The 21,460-nt window shown below is 48.7% G+C and overlaps 2 protein-coding genes across 3 annotated transcripts in view; both read left to right on the top strand.

Annotated features, from left to right (window-relative positions):
• LOC106613235 (F-BAR and double SH3 domains protein 2) overlaps positions 1–827 on the top strand; it is a 138,356-nt gene extending 137,529 nt beyond the window's left edge. The window contains exon 21 of one of the 2 annotated variants that reach the window (XM_045724809.1): positions 91–827. In XM_045724809.1, coding sequence (XP_045580765.1) covers positions 91–174 — 84 coding nt within the window. In that variant the 3' untranslated portion in view covers positions 175–827. The remainder of the gene's footprint in view (positions 1–90) is intronic. The other variant, XM_045724810.1, reaches the window with a different exon arrangement.
• A 4,878-nt stretch (positions 828–5,705) lies between these two features.
• On the top strand, positions 5,706–21,240 carry LOC106613236 (NACHT and WD repeat domain-containing protein 2). The gene is made up of 9 exons (XM_014215304.2): positions 5,706–5,908; positions 6,270–6,358; positions 7,931–8,038; positions 8,139–8,348; positions 8,894–9,017; positions 13,898–14,058; positions 14,191–14,628; positions 14,876–15,482; positions 15,568–21,240. The coding sequence occupies exons 1-9, from the start codon at positions 5,842–5,844 to the stop codon at positions 18,801–18,803; spliced, it is 5,040 nt and encodes a 1,679-aa protein (XP_014070779.2). The 5' UTR covers positions 5,706–5,841; the 3' UTR covers positions 18,804–21,240.
• Positions 21,241–21,460: the final 220 nt, after the last annotated feature.

Here is a 21,460-nt window from a genome sequence, read left to right as displayed (position 1 = left end):
AGTATTGGGAGAAGCAGTTTGGATTTAAAGGCATTACTATATGTAGATCAGATATGTGTTTAATGCCCCTCCCTCTCTCCCGCCCCATAGGTCCGTGCAGCCCCCCCGCCCCCCAAGCAGAAACCTCGCAAAAAAGCAGAGAAGACTGAGGAGGTGGAGATCACACTGGTGTGACGGGCAGCAGGACAGACAGACAGACAGACAGCACAGCGCTGCCCTGCAGACCTGAGGGACTGAACTTTGAACTGGGCTTTACCTCTAACCTTTGAACCATAGAACTCCCCCTTCTCTCCCCCCTACCTCCCTCCACTTGGAAGAAACAAGGGAAGGAAGATGATTCTGTCTCCTAGCAACAAGGAGTAGCAGCCCCTCCCTGCTCACCCCTCCTCTCCCTCTGTGTCAGACTGTCTGTTGCCTTAACTTTGCTCCCATCTGGCAGCCATTTTGAATGAAAGGAGGAAGAGCGGGAGGAAGAGGAGAATGAAAAGGAGACATGTTGAGGAGGAGAGCTGGGTTTCCCCTGTTCTTGCCATATATAGTCGTATCATACGTGTTTAATGTGGATTAGTACAGTACATTACTGTTGTCATCGCAACGTTTCATATTAGCCCAACCCGCTGATTGGAGTATCTATTTTATATGTAGTAGAAGTTGATCCGTATGTCAACCTGAAATAGCATTGTACATACAGTTAAAGGGTATGGTGAGATGGAGGGAGAGAGACAGAGAGAGAGAGAGAGAGAGAGACAGAGAGAGAGACAGAGAGAGACAGAGAGACAGAGAGAGAGACAGAGAGAGAGAGAGAGAGAGAGACAGAGAGAGAGAGAGACAGAGAGAGAGAGAGAGACAGAGAGAGAGAGAGACAGAGAGAGAGAGAGACAGAGAGAGAGAGAGAGAGAGAGAGAGACAGAGAGAGAGAGAGAGAGACAGAGAGAGAGAGAGAGAGAGAGACAGAAAGGTGGGGCTGGATCCTCCCTGAATGTTCTTTAACACCTCCATCTCTCTCTCCTCAGACAGACTGTTCTGTCTATTTGCAGTTTGTATGGATCAGTGGTAACCATTCACACAGACACACACACACACACAGATAAGTCTCCTCAGCTTCAACGCTGAGCGTGTGTTTGTATCATTGATATGTAGTCGTCAATAGGAAGTGCTCTAAGAGATAGGGTCAGTGTTTTTACAGCTGTGGTTGAATCCCCTGTCAGGCTTCTTGTTTATCCTTCAGACATAGATACTGATACTTGCATTTCTCTGACGGCCTGTCAGAGACCCCTGTTCTGGTTATGTGTTGGACCGGGCATCTCTCTCTCTCTGGTGTATCTCTGCTGGAGTCTGAGTGAGTGGGGTGTTGAGTGGAGAGAGACTGTATTTAAACGACTGAATGAACGAACCCAGAGGTCCACCCGAAAAGAAGGGAAGAAGAGAAGGGTGCAGAAAACAACATCACCACAGAGGACAACATGTCCAGAGGACAACATGACCAGAGGAGCTGCACCACAGAGGACAACATGACCAGAGGAGCTGCACCACAGAGGACAACATGACCAGAGGAGCTGCACCACAGAGGACAACATGACCAGAGGAGCTGCACCACAGAGGACAACATGTCCAGAGGAGCTGCACCACAGAGGACAACATGACCAGAGGAGCTGCACCACAGAGGACAACATGACCAGAGGAGCTGCACCACAGAGGACAACATGACCAGAGGAGCTGCACCACAGAGGACAACATGTCCAGAGGAGCTGCACCACAGAGGACAACATGACCAGAGGAGCTGCACCACAGAGGACAACATGACCAGAGGAGCTGCACCACAGAGGACAACATGACCAGAGGAGCTGCACCACAGAGGACAACATGACCAGAGGAGCTGCACCACAGAGGACAACATGACCAGAGGAGCTGCACCACAGAGGACAACATGACCAGAGGAGCTGCACCACAGAGGACAACATGACCAGAGGAGCTGCACCACAGAGGACAACATGACCAGAGGAGCTGCACCACAGAGGACAACATGTCCAGAGGAGCTGCACCACAGAGGACAACATGACCAGAGGAGCTGCACCACAGAGGACAACATGACCAGAGGAGCTGCACCACAGAGGACAACATGACCAGAGGAGCTGCACCACAGAGGACAACATGACCAGAGGACAACATGACCAGAGGAGCTGCACCACAGAGGACAACATGACCAGAGGAGCTGCACCACAGAGGACAACATGTCCAGAGGAGCTGCACCACAGAGGACAACATGTCCAGAGGAGCTGCACCACAGAGGACAACATGTCCAGAGGAGCTGCACCACAGAGGACAACATGACCAGAGGAGCTGCACCACAGAGGACAACATGACCAGAGGAGCTGCACCACAGAGGACAACATGACCAGAGGAGCTGCACCACAGAGGACAACATGACCAGAGGAGCTGCACCACAGAGGACAACATGACCAGAGGAGCTGCACCACAGAGGACAACATGTCCAGAGGACAACATGTCCAGAGGAGCTGCACCACAGAGGACAACATGACCAGAGGAGCTGCACCACAGAGGACAACATGACCAGAGGACAACATGACCAGAGGAGCTGCACCACAGAGGACAACATGACCAGAGGAGCTGCACCACAGAGGACAACATGACCAGAGGACAACATGACCAGAGGACAACATGACCAGAGGACAACATGACCAGAGGAGCTGCACCGCAGAGGACAACATGACCAGAGGACAACATGTCCAGAGGAGCTGCACCACAGAGGACAACATGTCCAGAGGACAACATGACCAGAGGAGCTGCACCACAGAGGACAACATGACCAGAGGAGCTGCACCACAGAGGACAACATGTCCAGAGGAGCTGCACCACAGAGGACAACATGTCCAGAGGAGCTGCACCACAGAGGACAACATGTCCAGAGGAGCTGCACCACAGAGGACAACATGTCCAGAGGAGCTGCACCACAGAGGACAACATGACCAGAGGAGCTGCACCACAGAGGACAACATGACCAGATGAGCTGCACCACAGAGGACAACATGACCAGAGGAGCTGCACCACAGAGGACAACATGACCAGAGGAGCTGCACCACAGAGGACAACATGTCCAGAGGACAACATGTCCAGAGGAGCTGCACCACAGAGGACAACATGACCAGAGGAGCTGCACCACAGAGGACAACATGACCAGAGGACAACATGACCAGAGGAGCTGCACCACAGAGGACAACATGACCAGAGGAGCTGCACCACAGAGGACAACATGACCAGAGGACAACATGACCAGAGGAGCTGCACCGCAGAGGACAACATGACCAGAGGACAACATGTCCAGAGGAGCTGCACCACAGAGGACAACATGTCCAGAGGACAACATGACCAGAGGAGCTGCACCACAGAGGACAACATGACCAGAGGAGCTGCACCACAGAGGACAACATGACCAGAGGAGCTGCACCACAGAGGACAACATGACCAGAGGAGCTGCACCACAGAGGACAACATGACCAGAGGAGCTGCACCACAGAGGACAACATGACCAGAGGACAACATGACCAGAGGACAACATGACCAGAGGAGCTGCACCGCAGAGGACAACATGACCAGAGGACAACATGTCCAGAGGAGCTGCACCACAGAGGACAACATGTCCAGAGGACAACATGACCAGAGGAGCTGCACCACAGAGGACAACATGACCAGAGGAGCTGCACCACAGAGGACAACATGACCAGAGGAGCTGCACCACAGAGGACAACATGACCGGAGGACAGCATGTCCAGAGGAGCTGCACCACAGAGGACAACATGTCCAGAGGAGCTGCACCACAGGGGACAACATGTCCAGAGGACAACATGTCCAGAGGAGCTGCACCACAGAGGACAACATGACCAGAGGAGCTGCACCACAGAGGACAACATGACCAGAGGACAACATGACCAGAGGAGCTGCACCACAGAGGACAACATGTCCAGAGGAGCTGCACCACAGAGGACAACATGACCAGAGGACAGCATGTCCAGAGGAGCTGCACCACAGAGGACAACATGTCCAGAGGAGATGCTTTTTGCCACCTTTTTGTGCATTCCTGTTTTAAGACTGTAGCCATGTTTTTATTATTGAAACCAGGAAGTTTACGTTGTTTCAATCACCAATCACGTTGGTTGGATTTTGATTCCGCGTCCTACCCACTAAGCAATTAATGGTATATTGATCACCTCTCTACTGAGCCCCTGAAGTTACTGAGGAGGAAGAGGTAGATGTGGGAAAGGGTCTGGTCTCACTTGTAACCTTTCAGTTTGACCCTTGAACTTTGACATATGATGTTGTGTAGATTTGGAAAGCACTTCAGGCTGATAAATTAGGTCCTAACATTTCACACAGCGATTGGCTTGCACATTTCAAACCTGCCACAATGATCGTTTCTTTTACGGTGATATGCCCTATCGTATAGAAGATTCAACACCCTGTGAGGATGTACCTTACCGTAGGTCAATATCCATTACCAGCCCCTTCAAGCAAGCCTTCCTAAACCCAACCTAGGGAGAAATCATAGCACTTTATTCCCTTCGATTGGTTTTATTCTCTTGTTTGTATTTCTGTTGTTTTTCAGTGTTGCTGTCTCATTCTGGCTGCACCTTCCTAACCTCTGACCCCTAACCTCTGACCCCTAACATTTCACCCCTATCCTCTGACCCCTAACCTCTGACCCCTAACATTTCACCCCTATCCTCTGGCCCCTAACCTCTGACCCCTAACCTTTCACCCCTATCCTCTGGCCCCTAACCTCTGACCCCTAACATTTCACCCCTATCCTCTGGCCCCTAACCTCTGACCCCTAACCTTTGACCCAGCATCGTGTTCTACAGAAGACAGGGAACCATTTGGTCTTGGAGGGTGAGGTGTTATAAAATATATATATATACATATATTTGATTTGAATTATGAAACATTTCTAAGGAATATTGAATGATTGTAGTGAGAATGTGTATTTGTTAGTTTTAGGTGGTGTATGAGCTTTGAGAGTGATTATACTGCGAGAGGAGGAAGGATACGATCCTATCTTTGCTTGGCTAGTTTGGTCTGCTCTAAACCACGCCCTCTCCTTGATCTCTCTTACATCTTTAGAACGTTTATCAAACTTGTTTTGAAGTTTATGGTTAACATCAACGTCCTCCATCTTGTCAGAAAGCTGTTCTCACCCACTGATCAAGCCAACACTTTATTACAATATGTCTGTTGTTATGGTTCATCTCTGAATATAACTCTGTAATCTTCCTCTATACAACAGTCCTGTAGTTTTACTTTATTTTAGCATTTTTATATATCTATTTGATTTTGTTTTGATTTGGAGATGTTTCCGAGCTGCTAAATCAGTGTAGTTGAACAACAGGCATCTCTTCTGTCTGTTGCCATGGTGACAACATTGAGAACAGGTGCAAAATTATTTCTGCATATTATTGGCTGTAAAAAAAAAAAGTTTGTATTTATTGTGTACAAATGTTAAATAATAAAACGGATTGGAAAAATAATTTTATTGCCATTTTTGTTATTCACAGTAGACTTATAAGATACAAAATCTGTCTAGTGTGTGAATCTGAGAGAGGGTGTGTTCATTATCCAGAAGAGCATCAGAAGGCAGTTTCCTGACGGGAACAGCGAGGGGGAGGAGAGACTGGGCGTGGGGGGGGAAGGGAGAATCGTTTAGGCAGGACTCACTAGCCTGTGCTAGTTTGTTACTTTGGTCCTACTAAATAGTTTCCATATATCATTTTTTTGTCCCGTGTGGATGCTATTTTCAGTTTATATATTTTTGTTGCCTCTGACAGACTCATGGACGACTCCCGAACAGCATCATGCAAGTCCTGTATCAAGGTTTACCTGTGTTCTAATCCAGAAGGTACAGCAGGTCTGACTGTGTGTGCTGTATGATACTGATTAGAGAAGGAATGGGTGTATAACCACTGTGTGCTGTATGATACTGATTAGAGAAGGAATGGGTGTATAACCACTGTGTGCTGTATGATACTGATTAGAGAAGGAATGGGTGTATAACCACTGTGTGCTGTATGATACTGATTGGAGAAGGAATGGGTGTATAACCACTGTGTGCTGTATGATACTGATTGGAGAAGGAATGGGTGTATAACCACTGTGTGCTGTATGATACTGATTGGAGAAGGAATGGGTGTATAACCACTGTGTGCTGTATGATACTGATTGGAGAAGGAATGGGTGTATAACCACTGTGTGCGGTCTAGACTCTGTTGTGGAACGCAGGGCTCTGAGAGAAAGTGTGTTTCCCAGGCTGAGGGAGCACTGCAGACACACACACGGACTGGACTTCAAGGTGAGAGGTCACCTCTGTTTTGATGTTGCAATGGATATCATACTGTAGGCAGGTCTTCTCCAATCAGCTGGTCATACTGTAGGCAGGTCTTATTTAGCTGGTCCTGTGTCATACTGTAGGCAGGTCTTATTTAGTTGGTCCTGTATCATACTGTAGGCAGGTCTTATTTAGCTGGTCCTGTATCATACTGTAGGCAGGCCTTATTTAGCTGGTCCTGTATCATACTGTAGGCAGGCCTTATTTAGCTGGTCCTGTATCATACTGTAGGCAGGTCTTATTTAGCTGGTCCTGTATCATACTGTAGGCAGGTCTTATTTAGCTGGTCCTGTATCATACTGTAGGCAGGTCTTATTTAGCTGGTCCTGTATCATACTGTAGGCAGGTCTTATTTAGCTGGTCCTGTATCATACTGTAGGCAGGTCTTATTTAGCTGGTCCTGTATCATACTGTAGGCAGGTCTTATTTAGCTGGTCATACTGTAGGCAGGTCTTATTTAGCTGGTCATACTGTAGGCAGGTCTTATTTAGTTGGTCCTGTATCATACTGTAGGCAGGTCTTATTTAGCTGGTCCTGTATCATACTGTAGGCAGGTCTTATTTAGCTGGTCCTGTATCATACTGTAGGCAGGTCTTATTTAGCTGGTCATACTGTAGGCAGGTCTTATTTAGCTGGTCATACTGTAGGCAGGTCTTATTTAGCTGGTCCTGTATCATACTGTAGGCAGGCCTTATTTAGCTGGTCCTGTATCATACTGTAGGCAGGTCTTATTTAGCTGGTCCTGTATCATACTGTAGGCAGGTCTTATTTAGCTGGTCATACTGTAGGCAGGTCTTATTTAGCTGGTCATACTGTAGGCAGGTCTTATTTAGCTGGTCCTGTATCATACTGTAGGCAGGTCTTATTTAGCTGGTCCTGTATCATACTGTAGGCAGGTCTTATTTAGCTGGTCCTGTATCATACTGTAGGCAGGTCTTATTTAGCTGGTCCTGTATCATACTGTAGGCAGGTCTTATTTAGCTGGTTCTGTATCATGGCAGTTGGTGAACTATTCAGTACCCCTCATGGTGGAGAGACGCGGAGTGTGAGATCAAGGCCTCTACAGAAGCCAGTCTTTAGGTGCAGTTCAACTCAACACATTCTACTGTTGATTGGTAGGGGATAGAGGATGTTCTCACAATGATGAAGAGAGAGCAGGGGAGGGGAGTGTTATTGTTGAGTATGAACAGGTGCTGAGTGACTGTGTGTGTGTTGAGTGTCAGTTTACCTTCAGGCAATATTATGTGTTTGTGAAGTTATTATCTCCGTTGAGCAGCAGGAGTTATGAGCTTGTTGAACAAAACCCATATTCAGATGGACTAGATGTTTTGTAAATGTATTTTTACAGCTGTGTGAACGATAATACATCATACTATATGTTTGATAGTAAATCATCTCTCTCCAGAATATTGTAGTTAAGTAGACCCACACATACTTAAGCTGACTCCGGTGACAATACTAGGCCCAGCTTTTGCTGTGAACTAAGGAAGCTATTAAAGGTCTGATTCAATAGGATTTTCTGTCATGTGTATGTAGGTGATAGACCCTTATGAGGCAAGTGATCCCAGAACCGGGCCAGACCAACAGACTAGACAAAAGCTACTACAGGCGTGTAGAGAAAGCTCTGACGGACCCTACCTAGTGGTAAGGCACCACATCAACGTCCCAAATCAACCCCTACACCCTACTTAGTACATGTAGTAACTCCTGTACTTCTCTGTGTGTCCTGTGGGTGGCGCTGCAGGCTCTGGTGGGGGCACAGTATGGTGCTGTGTGTTTACCTGCCCAGGTGGAGGTGGCAGAGTTCCACATGCTGCTCCAGGAGTGCCAGCGAGCGGGCATCAGTACCCGCGCTCTAGAGAAGGCATACCTGAGAGACGAGAATACAATACCCCCATCCTTCTGTCTGCAACGACAGACACACATTCACACACAGCTGCACCCCGACAAACAGGTGAGGAGAAATCACCAGACAGACACACACACACACAGCTGCACCCCGACAAACAGGTGAGGAGAAATCACCAGACAGACACACACACACACACACACACACACACACACACACACACACACACACACACATTCACACACAGCTGCACCCCGACAAACAGGTGAGAAGAAATCACCAGGTATACACACACACACACACACACACACACACACACACACACACACACACACACACAAGCTGCACCCCGACAAACAGGTGAGGAGAAATCACCAGGTAGACACACACACACACACACACACACACAGCTGCACCCCGACAAACAGGTGAGGAGAAATCACCAGGTAGACACACACACACACACACACACACACACACACACACAGCTGCACCCCGACAAACAGGTGAGGAGAAATCACCAGGTAGACACACACACACACACACACACACACACACACACAGCTGCACCCCGACAAACAGGTGAGGAGAAATCACCAGGTAGACACACACACACAGTGCAGCACAGGTCATGATGATCTTTTTCTCAGACAGATGAAAAGACAGGAGAAATGGGTGTTGAAGAGGAGGAGGAGATGAGGAAGGTCTTGCAGGCTGCTGTGAGTCAGTGTGTTCAGGAGGGTCTCCTAACAACCCTAGGCTACTACAGGTCAGGTGAGTGAGGTGTGTTAGCGAGATGATGTTGAGCTGGTGATAAAGAACGATCTGCACGCTGTCAAAAGCACATGAGAATGTTTCAAAGGGAGGCTTAAATAGCAAAATACTATTTTCTAGTTTGTATTTATTCTTTGACTACACTGAACAAAAATATGAACGCAACATACAATAATTTCAAAGATTTATAGTTCATATAAGGAAATCAGTTAATTGAAATACATTCATTAGGCCCTAATCTATGGATTTCACATGACTGGGAATACAGATATGCGTCTGTTGGTCACAGATACCTTTAATAAAAAGGTAGGTGCACAGATCAGAAAACCAGTCAGTATCTGGTGTGACCACCTTATGCAGTGGGACATATCTCCTTCACAGAGTTGATCAGGCTGTTGATTATGGCCTGTGGAATGTTGTCCCACTCCTCTTCAATGTCTGTGTGTTGCTGGATATTGGCGAGAACTGGAACATGCTGTCGTACACGTTGATCCAGAGCACCCCAAACATGCACAATGGGTGACATGTCTGGTGAGTATGGAGGCCATGGAAGATCTGGGACATTTTCAGCTTCCAGGAATTGTGTACAGATCCTTGCGACATGGGGCCGTGCATTATCATGCTGAAACATGAGGTGATGGCGGCGGATGAATGGCACGACAATGGACCTCTGGATCTCATCATGGTATCTCTGTGCATTCAAACTGTCATCGATAAAATACAACTGTGTTACCAGGGGCACTGTTTTTTAAATCTTTTTTTATTTAACCTTTTTGAACTAGGCAAGTCAGAACAAATTCTTATTTACAATGTTAAAAACGTTGACATCAGCAAAACGCTCACCCACACCACGCCATACGTCTGCCATCTGCCCGGTACAGTTGAAACTGGGATTTATCTGTGAAGAGCACACTTCTCCAGTGTGCCAGTGCCCATCGAAGGTGAGCATTTGTCCACTGAAGTCGGTTATGACGTTGAACTGCAGTCAGTTGAAGGACGACGAGCACGCAGATGAGCTTCCCTGAGACGTTTTATGACTGTTTACAGAAATTCTTCGAGTGTACAAACCCACAATTTCATCAGCTGTCCGGGTGGCTGGTCTCAGACGATACTGCAGGTGAAGAAGCCGGATGTGGAGGTCCTGGGCTGGCGTGGTTACACGTGGTCTGCGGTTATGAGGCCGGTTGGACGTAATGCCAAATTCTCTAAAACAACATTGGAGGCGGTTTATGGATGAACCTGATTGGCACATTGCACATCTCCCACATCTCCCACTATGGAGTAGAGAGAGAGAATCTCCACCAACACCTTGATCAACAGAATAAAAATAACTTTTGGGCACCAACAAAATACAGCACACAACTCATATGTAATTCAGTATTTGAAATAACATTCCGAGCCCCTGACTCCTCATAACACACAGTAGCCAACCAGTCAGGAGAAGAGCAGTGCCAATGATCAGTAGCCAACCAGTCAGGAGAAGAGCAGTGCCAATGATCAGTAGCTCCACCAGTCAGGAGAAGAGCAGTGCCAATGATCAGTAGCTCCACCAGTCAGGAGAAGAGCAGTGCCAATGATCAGTAGCCAACCAGTCAGGAGAAGAGCAGTGCCAATGATCAGTAGCCAACCAGTCAGGAGAAGAGCAGTGCCAATGATCAGTAGCCAACCAGTCAGGAGAAGAGCAGTGCCAATGATCAGTAGCTCCACCAGTCAGGAGAAGAGCAGTGTCAATGATCAGTAGCCAACCAGTCAGGAGAAGAGCAGTGCCAATGATCAGTAGCCAACCAGTCAGGAGAAGAGCAGTGCCAATGATCAGTAGCTCCACCAGTCAGGAGAAGAGCAGTGCCAATGATCAGTAGCCAACCAGTCAGGAGAAGAGCAGTGCCAATGATCAGTAGCCAACCAGTCAGGAGAAGGGCAGTGCCAATGATCAGTAGCTCCACCAGTCAGGAGAAGAGCAGTGCCAATGATCAGTAGCCAACCAGTCAGGAGAAGAGCAGTGCCAATGATCAGTAGCCAACCAGTTAGGAGAAGAGCAGTGCCAATGATCAGTAGCTCCACCAGTCAGGAGAAGAGCAGTGTCAATGATCAGTAGCCAACCAGTCAGGAGAAGAGCAGTGCCAATGATCAGTAGCCAACCAGTCAGGAGAAGAGCAGTGCCAATGATCAGTAGCTCCACCAGTCAGGAGAAGAGCAGTGCCAATGATCAGTAGCTCCACCAGTCAGGAGAAGAGCAGTGCCAATGATCAGTAGCTCCACCAGTCAGGAGAAGAGCAGTGCCAATGATCAGTAGCTCCACCAGTCAGGAGAAGAGCAGTGCCAATGATCAGTAGCTCCACCAGTCAGGAGAAGAGCAGTGTCAATGATCAGTAGCCAACCAGTCAGGAGAAGAGCAGTGCCAATGATCAGTAGCTCCACCAGTCAGGAGAAGAGCAGTGCCAATGATCAGTAGCTCCACCAGTCAGGAGAAGAGCAGTGCCAATGATCAGTAGCCAACCAGTCAGGAGAAGAGCAGTGCCAATGATCAGTAGCCAACCAGTCAGGAGAAGAGCAGTGCCAATGATCAGTAGCCAACCAGTCAGGAGAAGAGCAGTGCCAATGATCAGTAGCTCCACCAGTCAGGAGAAGAGCAGTGCCAATGATCAGTAGCCAACCAGTCAGGAGAAGGGCAGTGCCAATGATCAGTAGCCAACCAGTCAGGAGAAGAGCAGTGCCAATGATCAGTAGCTCCACCAGTCAGGAGAAGAGTAGTGCCAATGATCAGTAGCTCCACCAGTCAGGAGAAGAGTAGTGCCAATGATCAGTAGCTCCACCAGTCAGGAGAAGAGCAGTGCCAATGATCAGTAGCTCCACCAGTCAGGAGAAGAGCAGTGCCAATGATCAGTAGCTCCACCAGTCAGGAGAAGAGCAGTGCCAATGATCAGTAGCCAACCAGTCAGGAGAAGAGCAGTGCCAATGATCAGTAGCTCCACCAGTCAGGAGAAGAGCAGTGCCAATGATCAGTAGCTCCACCAGTCAGGAGAAGAGCAGTGCCAATGATCAGTAGCCAACCAGTCAGGAGAAGAGCAGTGCCAATGATCAGTAGCCAACCAGTCAGGAGAAGAGCAGTGTCAATGATCAGTAGCCAACCAGTCAGGAGAAGAGCAGTGCCAATGATCAGTAGCCAACCAGTCAGGAGAAGAGCAGTGCCAATGATCAGTAGCCAACCAGTCAGGAGAAGAGCAGTGCCAATGATCAGTAGCTCCACCAGTCAGGAGAAGAGCAGTGCCAATGATCAGTAGCTCCACCAGTCAGGAGAAGAGCAGTGCCAATGATCAGTAGCTCCACCAGTCAGGAGAAGAGCAGTGCCAATGATCAGTAGCTCCACCAGTCAGGAGAAGAGCAGTGCCAATGATCAGTACCTCCAGCAGTCAGGAGAAGGGCAGTGCCAATGATCAGTAGCCAACCAGTCAGGAGAAGAGCAGTGCCAATGATCAGTAGCTCCACCAGTCAGGAGAAGAGCAGTGTCAATGATCAGTAGCTCCACCAGTCAGGAGAAGAGCAGTGTCAATGATCAGTAGCTCCACCAGTCAGGAGAAGAGCAGTGCCAATGATCAGTAGCCAACCAGTCAGGAGAAGAGCAGTGCCAATGATCAGTACCTCCAGCAGTCAGGAGAAGGGCAGTGCCAATGATCAGTAGCCAACCAGTCAGGAGAAGAGCAGTGCCAATGATCAGTAGCCAACCAGTCAGGAGAAGAGCAGTGCCAATGATCAGTAGCCAACCAGTCAGGAGAAGAGCAGTGCCAATGATCAGTAGCTCCACCAGTCAGGAGAAGAGCAGTGTCAATGATCAGTAGCTCCACCAGTCAGGAGAAGAGCAGTGTCAATGATCAGTAGCTCCACCAGTCAGGAGAAGAGCAGTGCCAATGATCAGTAGCCAACCAGTCAGGAGAAGAGCAGTGCCAATGATCAGTAGCTCCACCAGTCAGGAGAAGAGCAGTGCCAATGATCAGTAGCTCCACCAGTCAGGAGAAGAGCAGTGCCAATGATCAGTAGCTCCACCAGTCAGGAGAAGAGCAGTGCCAATGATCAGTAGCCAACCAGTCAGGAGAAGAGCAGTGCCAATGATCAGTAGCTCCACCAGAAGTCCAGTCTGTTTGTCCACAGCCATGACCTCTGTCTGTGGTCAGTGTGTGTAATAGTTATGTGTCTCTATAGCCCCTTTAGGTAGAGATTACCATGTGACTTCCTCTTCAGTCCTCGACCAATGACAAGTGACTGAATGAAAACTACATAGAGTGTACCACCTGTCCAGGTATGCCAGACAGTTTAAGGTCGTGGTTCAGTTCTATACATACAGAAAATGAGCCACATAAACTCACACTCAGCCCCCAAAAGCAACCTAAAACGCTGTTGCTATCTCTCTGTCCCCATAGTAACAGATACCCCAGTATCGTTCTATAAATCTAGATTTGCACATCTGTCTGAAGAAAGGTGTGAAGGTGTGAAATGACTCAATGTTCCCTTCATCGAGGTGCTGTGTTCAAGAGAGAACAGGTGACCTCAGCCCCCATCTCTCTCTTTAGGCGTAAAGCAAAGGAAGTGGTGGGAGTTGAGCAACATCTACTGAAAGAATTACAAACTGTACTTATATTCACCTCTGACATTTTAAATAGCTCCATCACTCTAGTAGGATTTCAGCTTATCTATAGTAAATTGTACATTCTTCACACATCTCTCCAGCCATTTAAGTTGTCCAACAGATTAGTATGTAATATAGTCTTTCATAAGGTGTACCTTTGAAAACTCTCTATCTCTCCAGCCATTTAAGTTGTCCAACAGATTAGTATGTAATATAGTTTTTCATAAGGTGTACATTTGAAAACTCTCTGTCTCTCCAGCTCTCGACACAGACCTGCGATTCGCTCTGGAGAATTGTCCTAGACGTGACATCAAACGCTGCCTGGTCTATGTCAACAAGATCTCCAATGGTCGGGGCCAGAGTGAGGGGGCAGACCAACCCCCTAAAGAGCCGCTCCTACACCCCTATCCTCCACTCAAGGTAGATGTTTCGCTTAATAACTGATCTAGAATCTGAATAACCTCCCCCCAGCCTCTACCTGGGGATGACAAATATCTGACCTTGTATCAGTGGTATTAGGTAAGGAGTAACGTCATCCCCCATCTACCACAGGCTCTGTCCGATGACAGCCTCCTGTCCCAGCTCTGTGACCACTTCCTGCCCAGCCTGGTGACTTCCTGTCAGCTCCTGGTGTACACCACAACTTCGGAATGCGACCCTCGTCATGGTTACACCCCCGCCAGGAGGAGGAGCTATGCGGAGGGTCTCTGCCAGCAGCTTTACTCCGACCTCCTGGCTCTGATTGACAGCTCTGTCACCATGGGAATGGGCAAGTCAGTATCGTCAGCTCATTCTGATGATGTGTTGACCAGAGAGCAGGCTGAGCAGGAGGAGCTGTGTTCTCTCTATTCCCGTCTCTATGACAACAATCGGCCAGAGGAAGAGGAAGTCAGGTCTTACCTGGAGCAGAGGGACACACAACACCCGCTAGTGGTGGTAGGAGGGCCGTGCACAGGGAAAACTGTGCTGCTGGCACATTGTGCACAGCAGGTAGATGGAGCAGTACCTCAGGACATACAGAATCTTATAGAAATGATTTGAAGAAGAAACTACCTGTAGCTTACTTCTATAAGACATTACTAGCTACATTACTGACTGAATATCCAGGCAACATACATTATAATATCTAATAATATCTTGCTTTAGAAGAGATCTGTAGGGTCCATCCCAAATGACTGGGACTTTACTGATTGGCAGCGCCACATAACAGCCTGTTTCTCTCTCCTCTCTTCTGCAGGTGAGGTCATGGCTGAGCGACATGGATCCCGTGGTGATTATCCAGTTCACCTGCCTGTCAGTCAATCTCTCACCTAGACACCTTCTCTCCAGCCTGTGCCACCAGATAGCCCACAGATACAACCATAACCCTGAGCCCAGTAGCAGAGATCCTAACCCTACCCTCCCCCAGCTCAGACATAACCTTTCCTCCCTTCTCTCCATCTGCCCCTCCCCTAAACAGCCCCTGGTCCTCATCCTTGACGGCCTAGACCAAGCTTTGACCGTCTCCGGACCCCAAACCATCAAGTGTCTCCCTTCCCCCCTCCCTCCCAACATCAAACTCATCTTCTCCATCTCCCCCACCCGAACCAATACCCTCCACACCCTTCAACTCCATTTCCCACAATCCTCCTCTGCAGTGTTTGGTGTCTCAGGGTGCTGTGTGAGTGTGGAGCTGGGGCCGGTGGAGGGGAGGGGGTGTGTGAGGATGTTGGCGGTCCTCCTGGAGGGGTCAGGAAGGAGAGTGACGTCAGGACAGCAGGGGGTCATGAACATGGCCCTGATCTCTTGCCCTCTGCCCCTGTACGCTCGCCTCCTGCACAGACACGCCTCGCTGTGGACCTCAGGTACACATCAAAAATACAGTATAAACACATCTATCTCTATATATCTGGAGCTAATTTCTCCCTCTCTCTGTCCTCTCTCTCTCAGCATCAGAGGTGACTGATGAGACCCTTCCTGTGGGTGTCCACTCCAGCATCACAGTGTTTCTGGTTCACCTAGAGGAGAAACATGGGTTGGTTCTGGTGTCCCGAGCCCTGAGCTACCTGACCCTCTCCAGGACCGGACTCACAGAGGCTGAGCTCTCTGACCTCCTGTCCAGTGATGACGAGGTGCTGGCTGGGTACGTCTCGGCCAGTGAGCCCCCTCCCTCCAAGGTTAGGGTACCTGAGGTGGAAGTGGAGAGGCTGTTGTTGGATCTAAAGGGGTTTCTGGTGAAGAGGAGTGCTGCAGGGTCTCATGTTCTATTCTGGGTCAGTAGACATTTTGGGTTGGTGGTGTGTGAGAGGTACCTGAGTTCCTGGGAGATGAGGGAGGAGATGCACACAGCGATGGCCGACTATTTTAATGGTCGCTGGGCCTACGGTAGAGCCAAACCACTGGTCATCAGCCAGAACACAGGACTCAACCAGCCTGGGGCTGTCCCTGACACTGCCCAAATGAAAAAATACATTGACAGGCAACCTCTTGGTCAACCCTATGTGTTTAACTCTAAACCCTCCTCATCCTCCCCCTCTTCTGAGCATGTGCGAGTCAACCTGCGCAAGCTTCTGGAACTGCCCTATCACCTGAAGGAGAGCGGCAGGATGGAGGAACTAGGGCGAGGTCTGATGATGTCACTGGAGTTCCATCAGGCCATGCTGAGGGCGGGGCTTCTAGGGGATCTGGTAACCCTGCTGGAGGATTGGGAAAGGGAGGGGGCGTCCCAGCTCATCTTCCCCAGGGAGAGAGCTCTTCTGGCGGGCATTCTGAGGGACTCAGCCTGTCTCCTCTGGAACTCCCCTATGGAGCTGTCCATGGTGATGAAGGTCAGGCTGCTTCCTTTCCTGGGGCTCTGTCCTGAGCTGGAAGGCTATGCTGAGGAGGTGACACAGGGGATCAAGAAGAGGGGAAGTGGGTTAGGAGTGGTGCTCAGTCCTGCCCCCTCTACTGTACCCTCCACACAGGGTTTTTTCCCAGAGGCCAGACAGTGTCCTGTTACAGATGCAGCGGGGACAGTGTCTGGGACTGTGGTTGTCATACAGAGTGATGGGTCTGCTTTGGTGTGGAGGGGTAGGGAGGCAGAGGAACTGAAGCTGAGCTGTGAACCTGCGCTGAGGTTTGTAAGTGTCCGGAGTAGTGGGACGTTCATCCTCCTCTCAACTCAGTGCAACACACTGCTCCTGTGGGATGTGAGTGGGACAACGTGTTTTCAGGATGTACTGAGTCTAGAAAGACAGGAGTCCAACTCAGACCAACACTCCAGTACCATAGTTGAAGGGTTTCTCATGTGTGATGACAGGATGTGTGTGTGGTGGAAAGGTCTGAGCTACGTGAGTCTTTCTGAAGTTTGCACCAGCCGCCTCCTCACCCGTTTGCAGTGCCAGAACACTGTGAGGAGTGTGTCTTTTCCCTCTAGTGGTCAGTTTGTGTACTGTGGCCAGGAGAAAGGCACAGTGTCTATATTTGACACATCTACAAGCACTCTCACTGCTATCTGTTCCAGTCCAGCAGAGTCATCAGTTATCTCTGTGATACTCAGTGAGGATGAGAGGGAGATGGCGTGTGTGGACAGCAAGGGGCACATATTGTTATGGGGCGTAGCCACCAAAACAGATCCCAAACTCCTAAAAGAGTGTTGTAGTGGCAGCAGCCATTTTGAGTTCATCAATACAGACCTATCAGAAGAGAGTAGTATTCTGTTGGTGTGTAAAACCCAGGAGATTGTTCTCTGGGACATGTGTGACTGGGAGCAGTGGGACCACTTCAGAGCTCCACAGGGGAAGGCCTTCTCTCAGGCGTTGTTAGCCCAGGACGGACACCTCATCCTGGCTTCGCTAGAGGCCTGTCCCTCTGTGCTGGTGTGGAGGATGACCACTGGTCAGTGTGTCCTCTCCTTAGACACTGGCAGTCCTTCCCAACCCCTCTCACTGCTCAAGATGGAGTCTGTCCTCTCCGTGGTCACACAAAATGGCCACCTCACTACGTGGGACTCAGATGTAATATGTGCTGCAGCTATGGTCCCTAGAACAGGGGCTGGGGTGAGGAAGGTGGTGCTGGAGCCAATGGGAGAGCGGTTCTATGTGATTGACGGCTCAGAGATGTTGTGGAGGTGGAGATTACAGACAGGAAGTCCGGAGACTCACTTCCTTCACGACGGCCCCGTGGAGAAGCTGTGTCTCTCTCCAGACGGCAGCCATCTTGTGAGCCTCTCAGGGGAGGACGTTTACGTGTGGCGGAGCGACACGGGACAGAACCTCCACCGTATCCATGGCAGCAGAGCTACAGAGGTTCTGATCACCTCTAACGGTCACATCGGGGTGTGTGTGTCGCAGCACAGCCTGTCCAGGGTGTGGAAGCTGGCCAGTGGGGCCGTGGTCTGTAACATTCACCTGTACTTGGCTGATGCCCAGGTCTCACCTGAGAGCACCTTCCTGTTAGGCCGTTGTCATGGCGACCTGCTCGCCGTCAGCCTGTGGTCTGGCACCGTCAGTAAGCGCTTCTCGTGCTCAGAACGCTATGAACGTTCTACGGTCGTGGCCTTCCGGACCCTGCCGGAACACCCAGACTTTGTGATTGTGATGGCAGCCTCTGGGTCTGTTTACACATGGAAGATGACAGAGGAGACGGTATGCCGTCAGTTTCTGCTCCCCCAGATGTTCCTGTGCCAGCCACAGGTCTTCCACATGTCCTCTGATGGGAGCTTCGCTCTGCTGTCCACTGATGATGACCTCATTACCCTGCTGGACCTGCCCCATGCCAGGCTGTGTAGGGTCAAGGCCCAGGGTCCAGTTCTCAAAGTTTGCTTGGACGACTCTGGACGCTACGCTGTCTACATCTGCCACCCCCCTGCCCAGGATAATGGCTGTGCCTGTGACCTGCACACTAAGCCATTGCTGGCAGTGGTACGGCTGGCTGATGGGGGGAAACTGGGGAGGTTGTGTCTGTGTAAGACCCCCACAGCTCTGGCTGTGAGTGAGGAGCTGTGTGTGTATGTGGGCTTCCAGGATGGGTCTGTGGGTGTGTACTCCATCTCTGACATCACAGGGAGGGGAGGGGCTGTCAGGGAAAGGATACAAGGGATTGGTCGGGAGAGGCCATGCCAGTGTGACAGTGAGCCAGTGCGATGGTTGCCCCTAGCAACACCCAGCATCACATGGCCCAAATCTTCTGCAGAGATGACATAACAGATGTAGGCCTGAGTCTTCTTCAGAGATGACATAACAGATGTAGGCCTGAGTCTTCTTCAGAGATGACATAACAGATGTAGGCCTGAGTCTTCTTCAGAGATGACATAACAGATGTAGGCCTGAGTCTTCTTCAGAGATGACATAACAGATGTATGCCTGAGTCTTCTTCAGAGATGACATAACAGATGTAGGCCTGAGTCTTCTTCAGAGATGACATAACAGATGTAGGCCTGAGTCTTCTTCAGAGATGACATAACAGATGTAGGCCTGAGTCTTCTTCAGAGATGACATAACAGATGTAGGCCTGAGTCTTCTTCAGAGATGACATAACAGATGTAGGCCTGAGTCTTCTTCAGAGATGACATAACAGATGTATGCCTGAGTCTTCTTCAGAGATGACATAACAGATGTAGGCCTGAGTCTTCTTCAGAGATGACATAACAGATGTAGGCCTGAGTCTTCTTCAGAGATGACATAACAGATGTATGCCTGAGTCTTCCTCAGAGATGACATAACAGATGTATGCCTGAGTCTTCTTCAGAGATGACATAACAGATGTAGGCCTGAGTCTTCTTCAGAGATGACATAACAGATGTAGGCCTGAGTCTTCTTCAGAGATGACATAACAGATGTAGGCCTGAGTCTTCTTCAGAGATGACATAACAGATGTAGGCCTGAGTCTTCTTCAGAGATGACATAACAGATGTAGGCCTGAGTCTTCTTCAGAGATGACATAACAGATGTAGGCCTGAGTCTTCTTCAGAGATGACATAACAGATGTATGCCTGAGTCTTCTTCAGAGATGACATAACAGATGTAGGCCTGAGTCTTCTTCAGAGATGACATAACAGATGTATGCCTGAGTCTTCTTCAGAGATGACATAACAGATGTAGGCCTGAGTCTTCTTCAGAGTTGACATAACAGATGTATGCCTGAGTCTTCTTCAGAGATGACATAACAGATGTAGGCCTGAGTCTTCTTCAGAGATGACATAACAGATGTAGGCCTGAGTCTTCTTCAGAGATGACATAACAGATGTAGGCCTGAGTCTTCTTCAGAGATGACATAACAGATGTAGGCCTGAGTCTTCTTCAGAGATGACATAACAGATGTATGCCTGAGTCTTCTTCAGAGATGACATAACAGATGTAGGCCTGAGTCTTCTTCAGAGATGACATAACAGATGTAGGCCTGAGTCTTCTTCAGAGATGACATAACAGATGTAGGCCTGAATCTTCTTCAGAGATGACATAACAGATGTAGGCCTGAGTCTTCTTCAGAGATGACATAACAGATGTAGGCCTGAGTCTTCTTCAGAGATGACATAACAGATGTAGGCCTGAGTCTTCTTCAGAGATGACATAACAGATGTAGGCCTGAGTCTTCTTCAGAGATGACATAACAGATGTATGCCTGAGTCTTCTTCAGAGATGACATAACAGATGTAGGCCTGAGTCTTCTTCAGAGATGACATAACAGATGTAGGCCTGAGTCTTCTTCAGAGATGACATAACAGATGTAGGCCTGAGTCTTCTTCAGAGATGACATAACAGATGTATGCCCAACTTGTGTCTTGTTGGCCAGTTTCCTTCTTTATTCATTTTAAAAAAATGTGTCCATTGTTACCTGTTAGTAAATTGATGAATAAATATAATTGATATTAAAATTGTTGTTTTCTGTCCAATATCAATGTAGCTGAGCGATAATAAATCAGCTCATATTTGTTCAGCCTATTGATATGAAACTGGTTACATCATTCTTCATATGCGGTGGTGCGCATTAAGCCTGTGCGGTAACCGAATGATTGTGGCTTGCGTTCAAATAAAAAATTGTCCCATCAGCACAGGTGACTGAGGTCCACCCAAGGTCACATTTTAAATACTTTATTGGAATCAACAACAAAGAACATTTGTACCAAAAGTGTCAGATCTTTAGTACTGACGGCAGTAACAACGGGTATGCTTAAGGTATGTACAGTATGTATGACTCATGGAATCTGGCTCTGTAAACACATCAGACAAGCCTCAGCTGTAAAGATAGACTCAGCTAAATGATGTGGCCGCGTGCAGCACCGCAGATATCAAATGTTATTGGTCACATACACATGGTGAGCAGATGTTATTGGTCACATGCACATGGTTAGCAGGTGTTAATGCGAGTGTAGCGAAACGCTTGTGCTTCTAGTTCCGACCATGCAGTAATATCTAACAAAGATATTAAGATAGGCAAGATGCAAGACTTTGCTCTAACAGTCACACACAGTATCTGCGCACAGGTTTGCTTCACGCTGTTCACAGCTGGGTAGCCAGGGCACCAAAACAGCAGAGAAGTTGAGCCTCGCTCTTCAACACTCTTAGTTGTGGCGGAAATTGACCCATTATGCTGTTTACTTTCTGCATCTATATCATATCGCTGAGTCTACCTTTAAGATGTGGGGGGGGGGTAAATATTAAATCCGGTTCTGATGAAAATCAGCTTTATGCAAACTTGTGGTCTGAGCTGCACCTCCCCTGATACACTCACATTCCTTCTCTTACCAAAATGTACTAACTCTCTCGCTCTCCCAACTGCATTCTCAATCACACAGTCACTCTTTCTTTTAAAAACACACACACACTAACCAGCCCACCAAACAGAAGGACTAAGGTCAAAC

The sequence above is a fragment of the Salmo salar genome, chromosome ssa09 (genome assembly GCF_905237065.1).
Source record: "Salmo salar chromosome ssa09, Ssal_v3.1, whole genome shotgun sequence".
Classification (NCBI taxonomy): Eukaryota; Metazoa; Chordata; class Actinopteri; order Salmoniformes; family Salmonidae; genus Salmo; species Salmo salar.
The sequence above is the reverse complement of the archived record's forward strand: the minus strand, read 5'-3'. Positions and strand labels throughout refer to the sequence as shown.

What these genes read in the sequence shown, in the direction of transcription:
- LOC106613236 (XM_014215304.2), top strand. Translation starts at nt 5,842, where the DNA reads ATGGACGACTCCCGAACAGCATCATGCAAGTCCTGTATCAAGGTTTAC. An exon ending in CCTGTGTTCTAATCCAGAAG is followed by an intron (nt 5,909 to 6,269) that starts GTACAGCAGGTC and finishes TGTGCGGTCTAG; the next exon opens with ACTCTGTTGTGGAACGCAGG. An exon ending in CGCCTCGCTGTGGACCTCAG is followed by an intron (nt 15,483 to 15,567) that starts GTACACATCAAA and finishes TCTCTCTCTCAG; the next exon opens with CATCAGAGGTGACTGATGAG.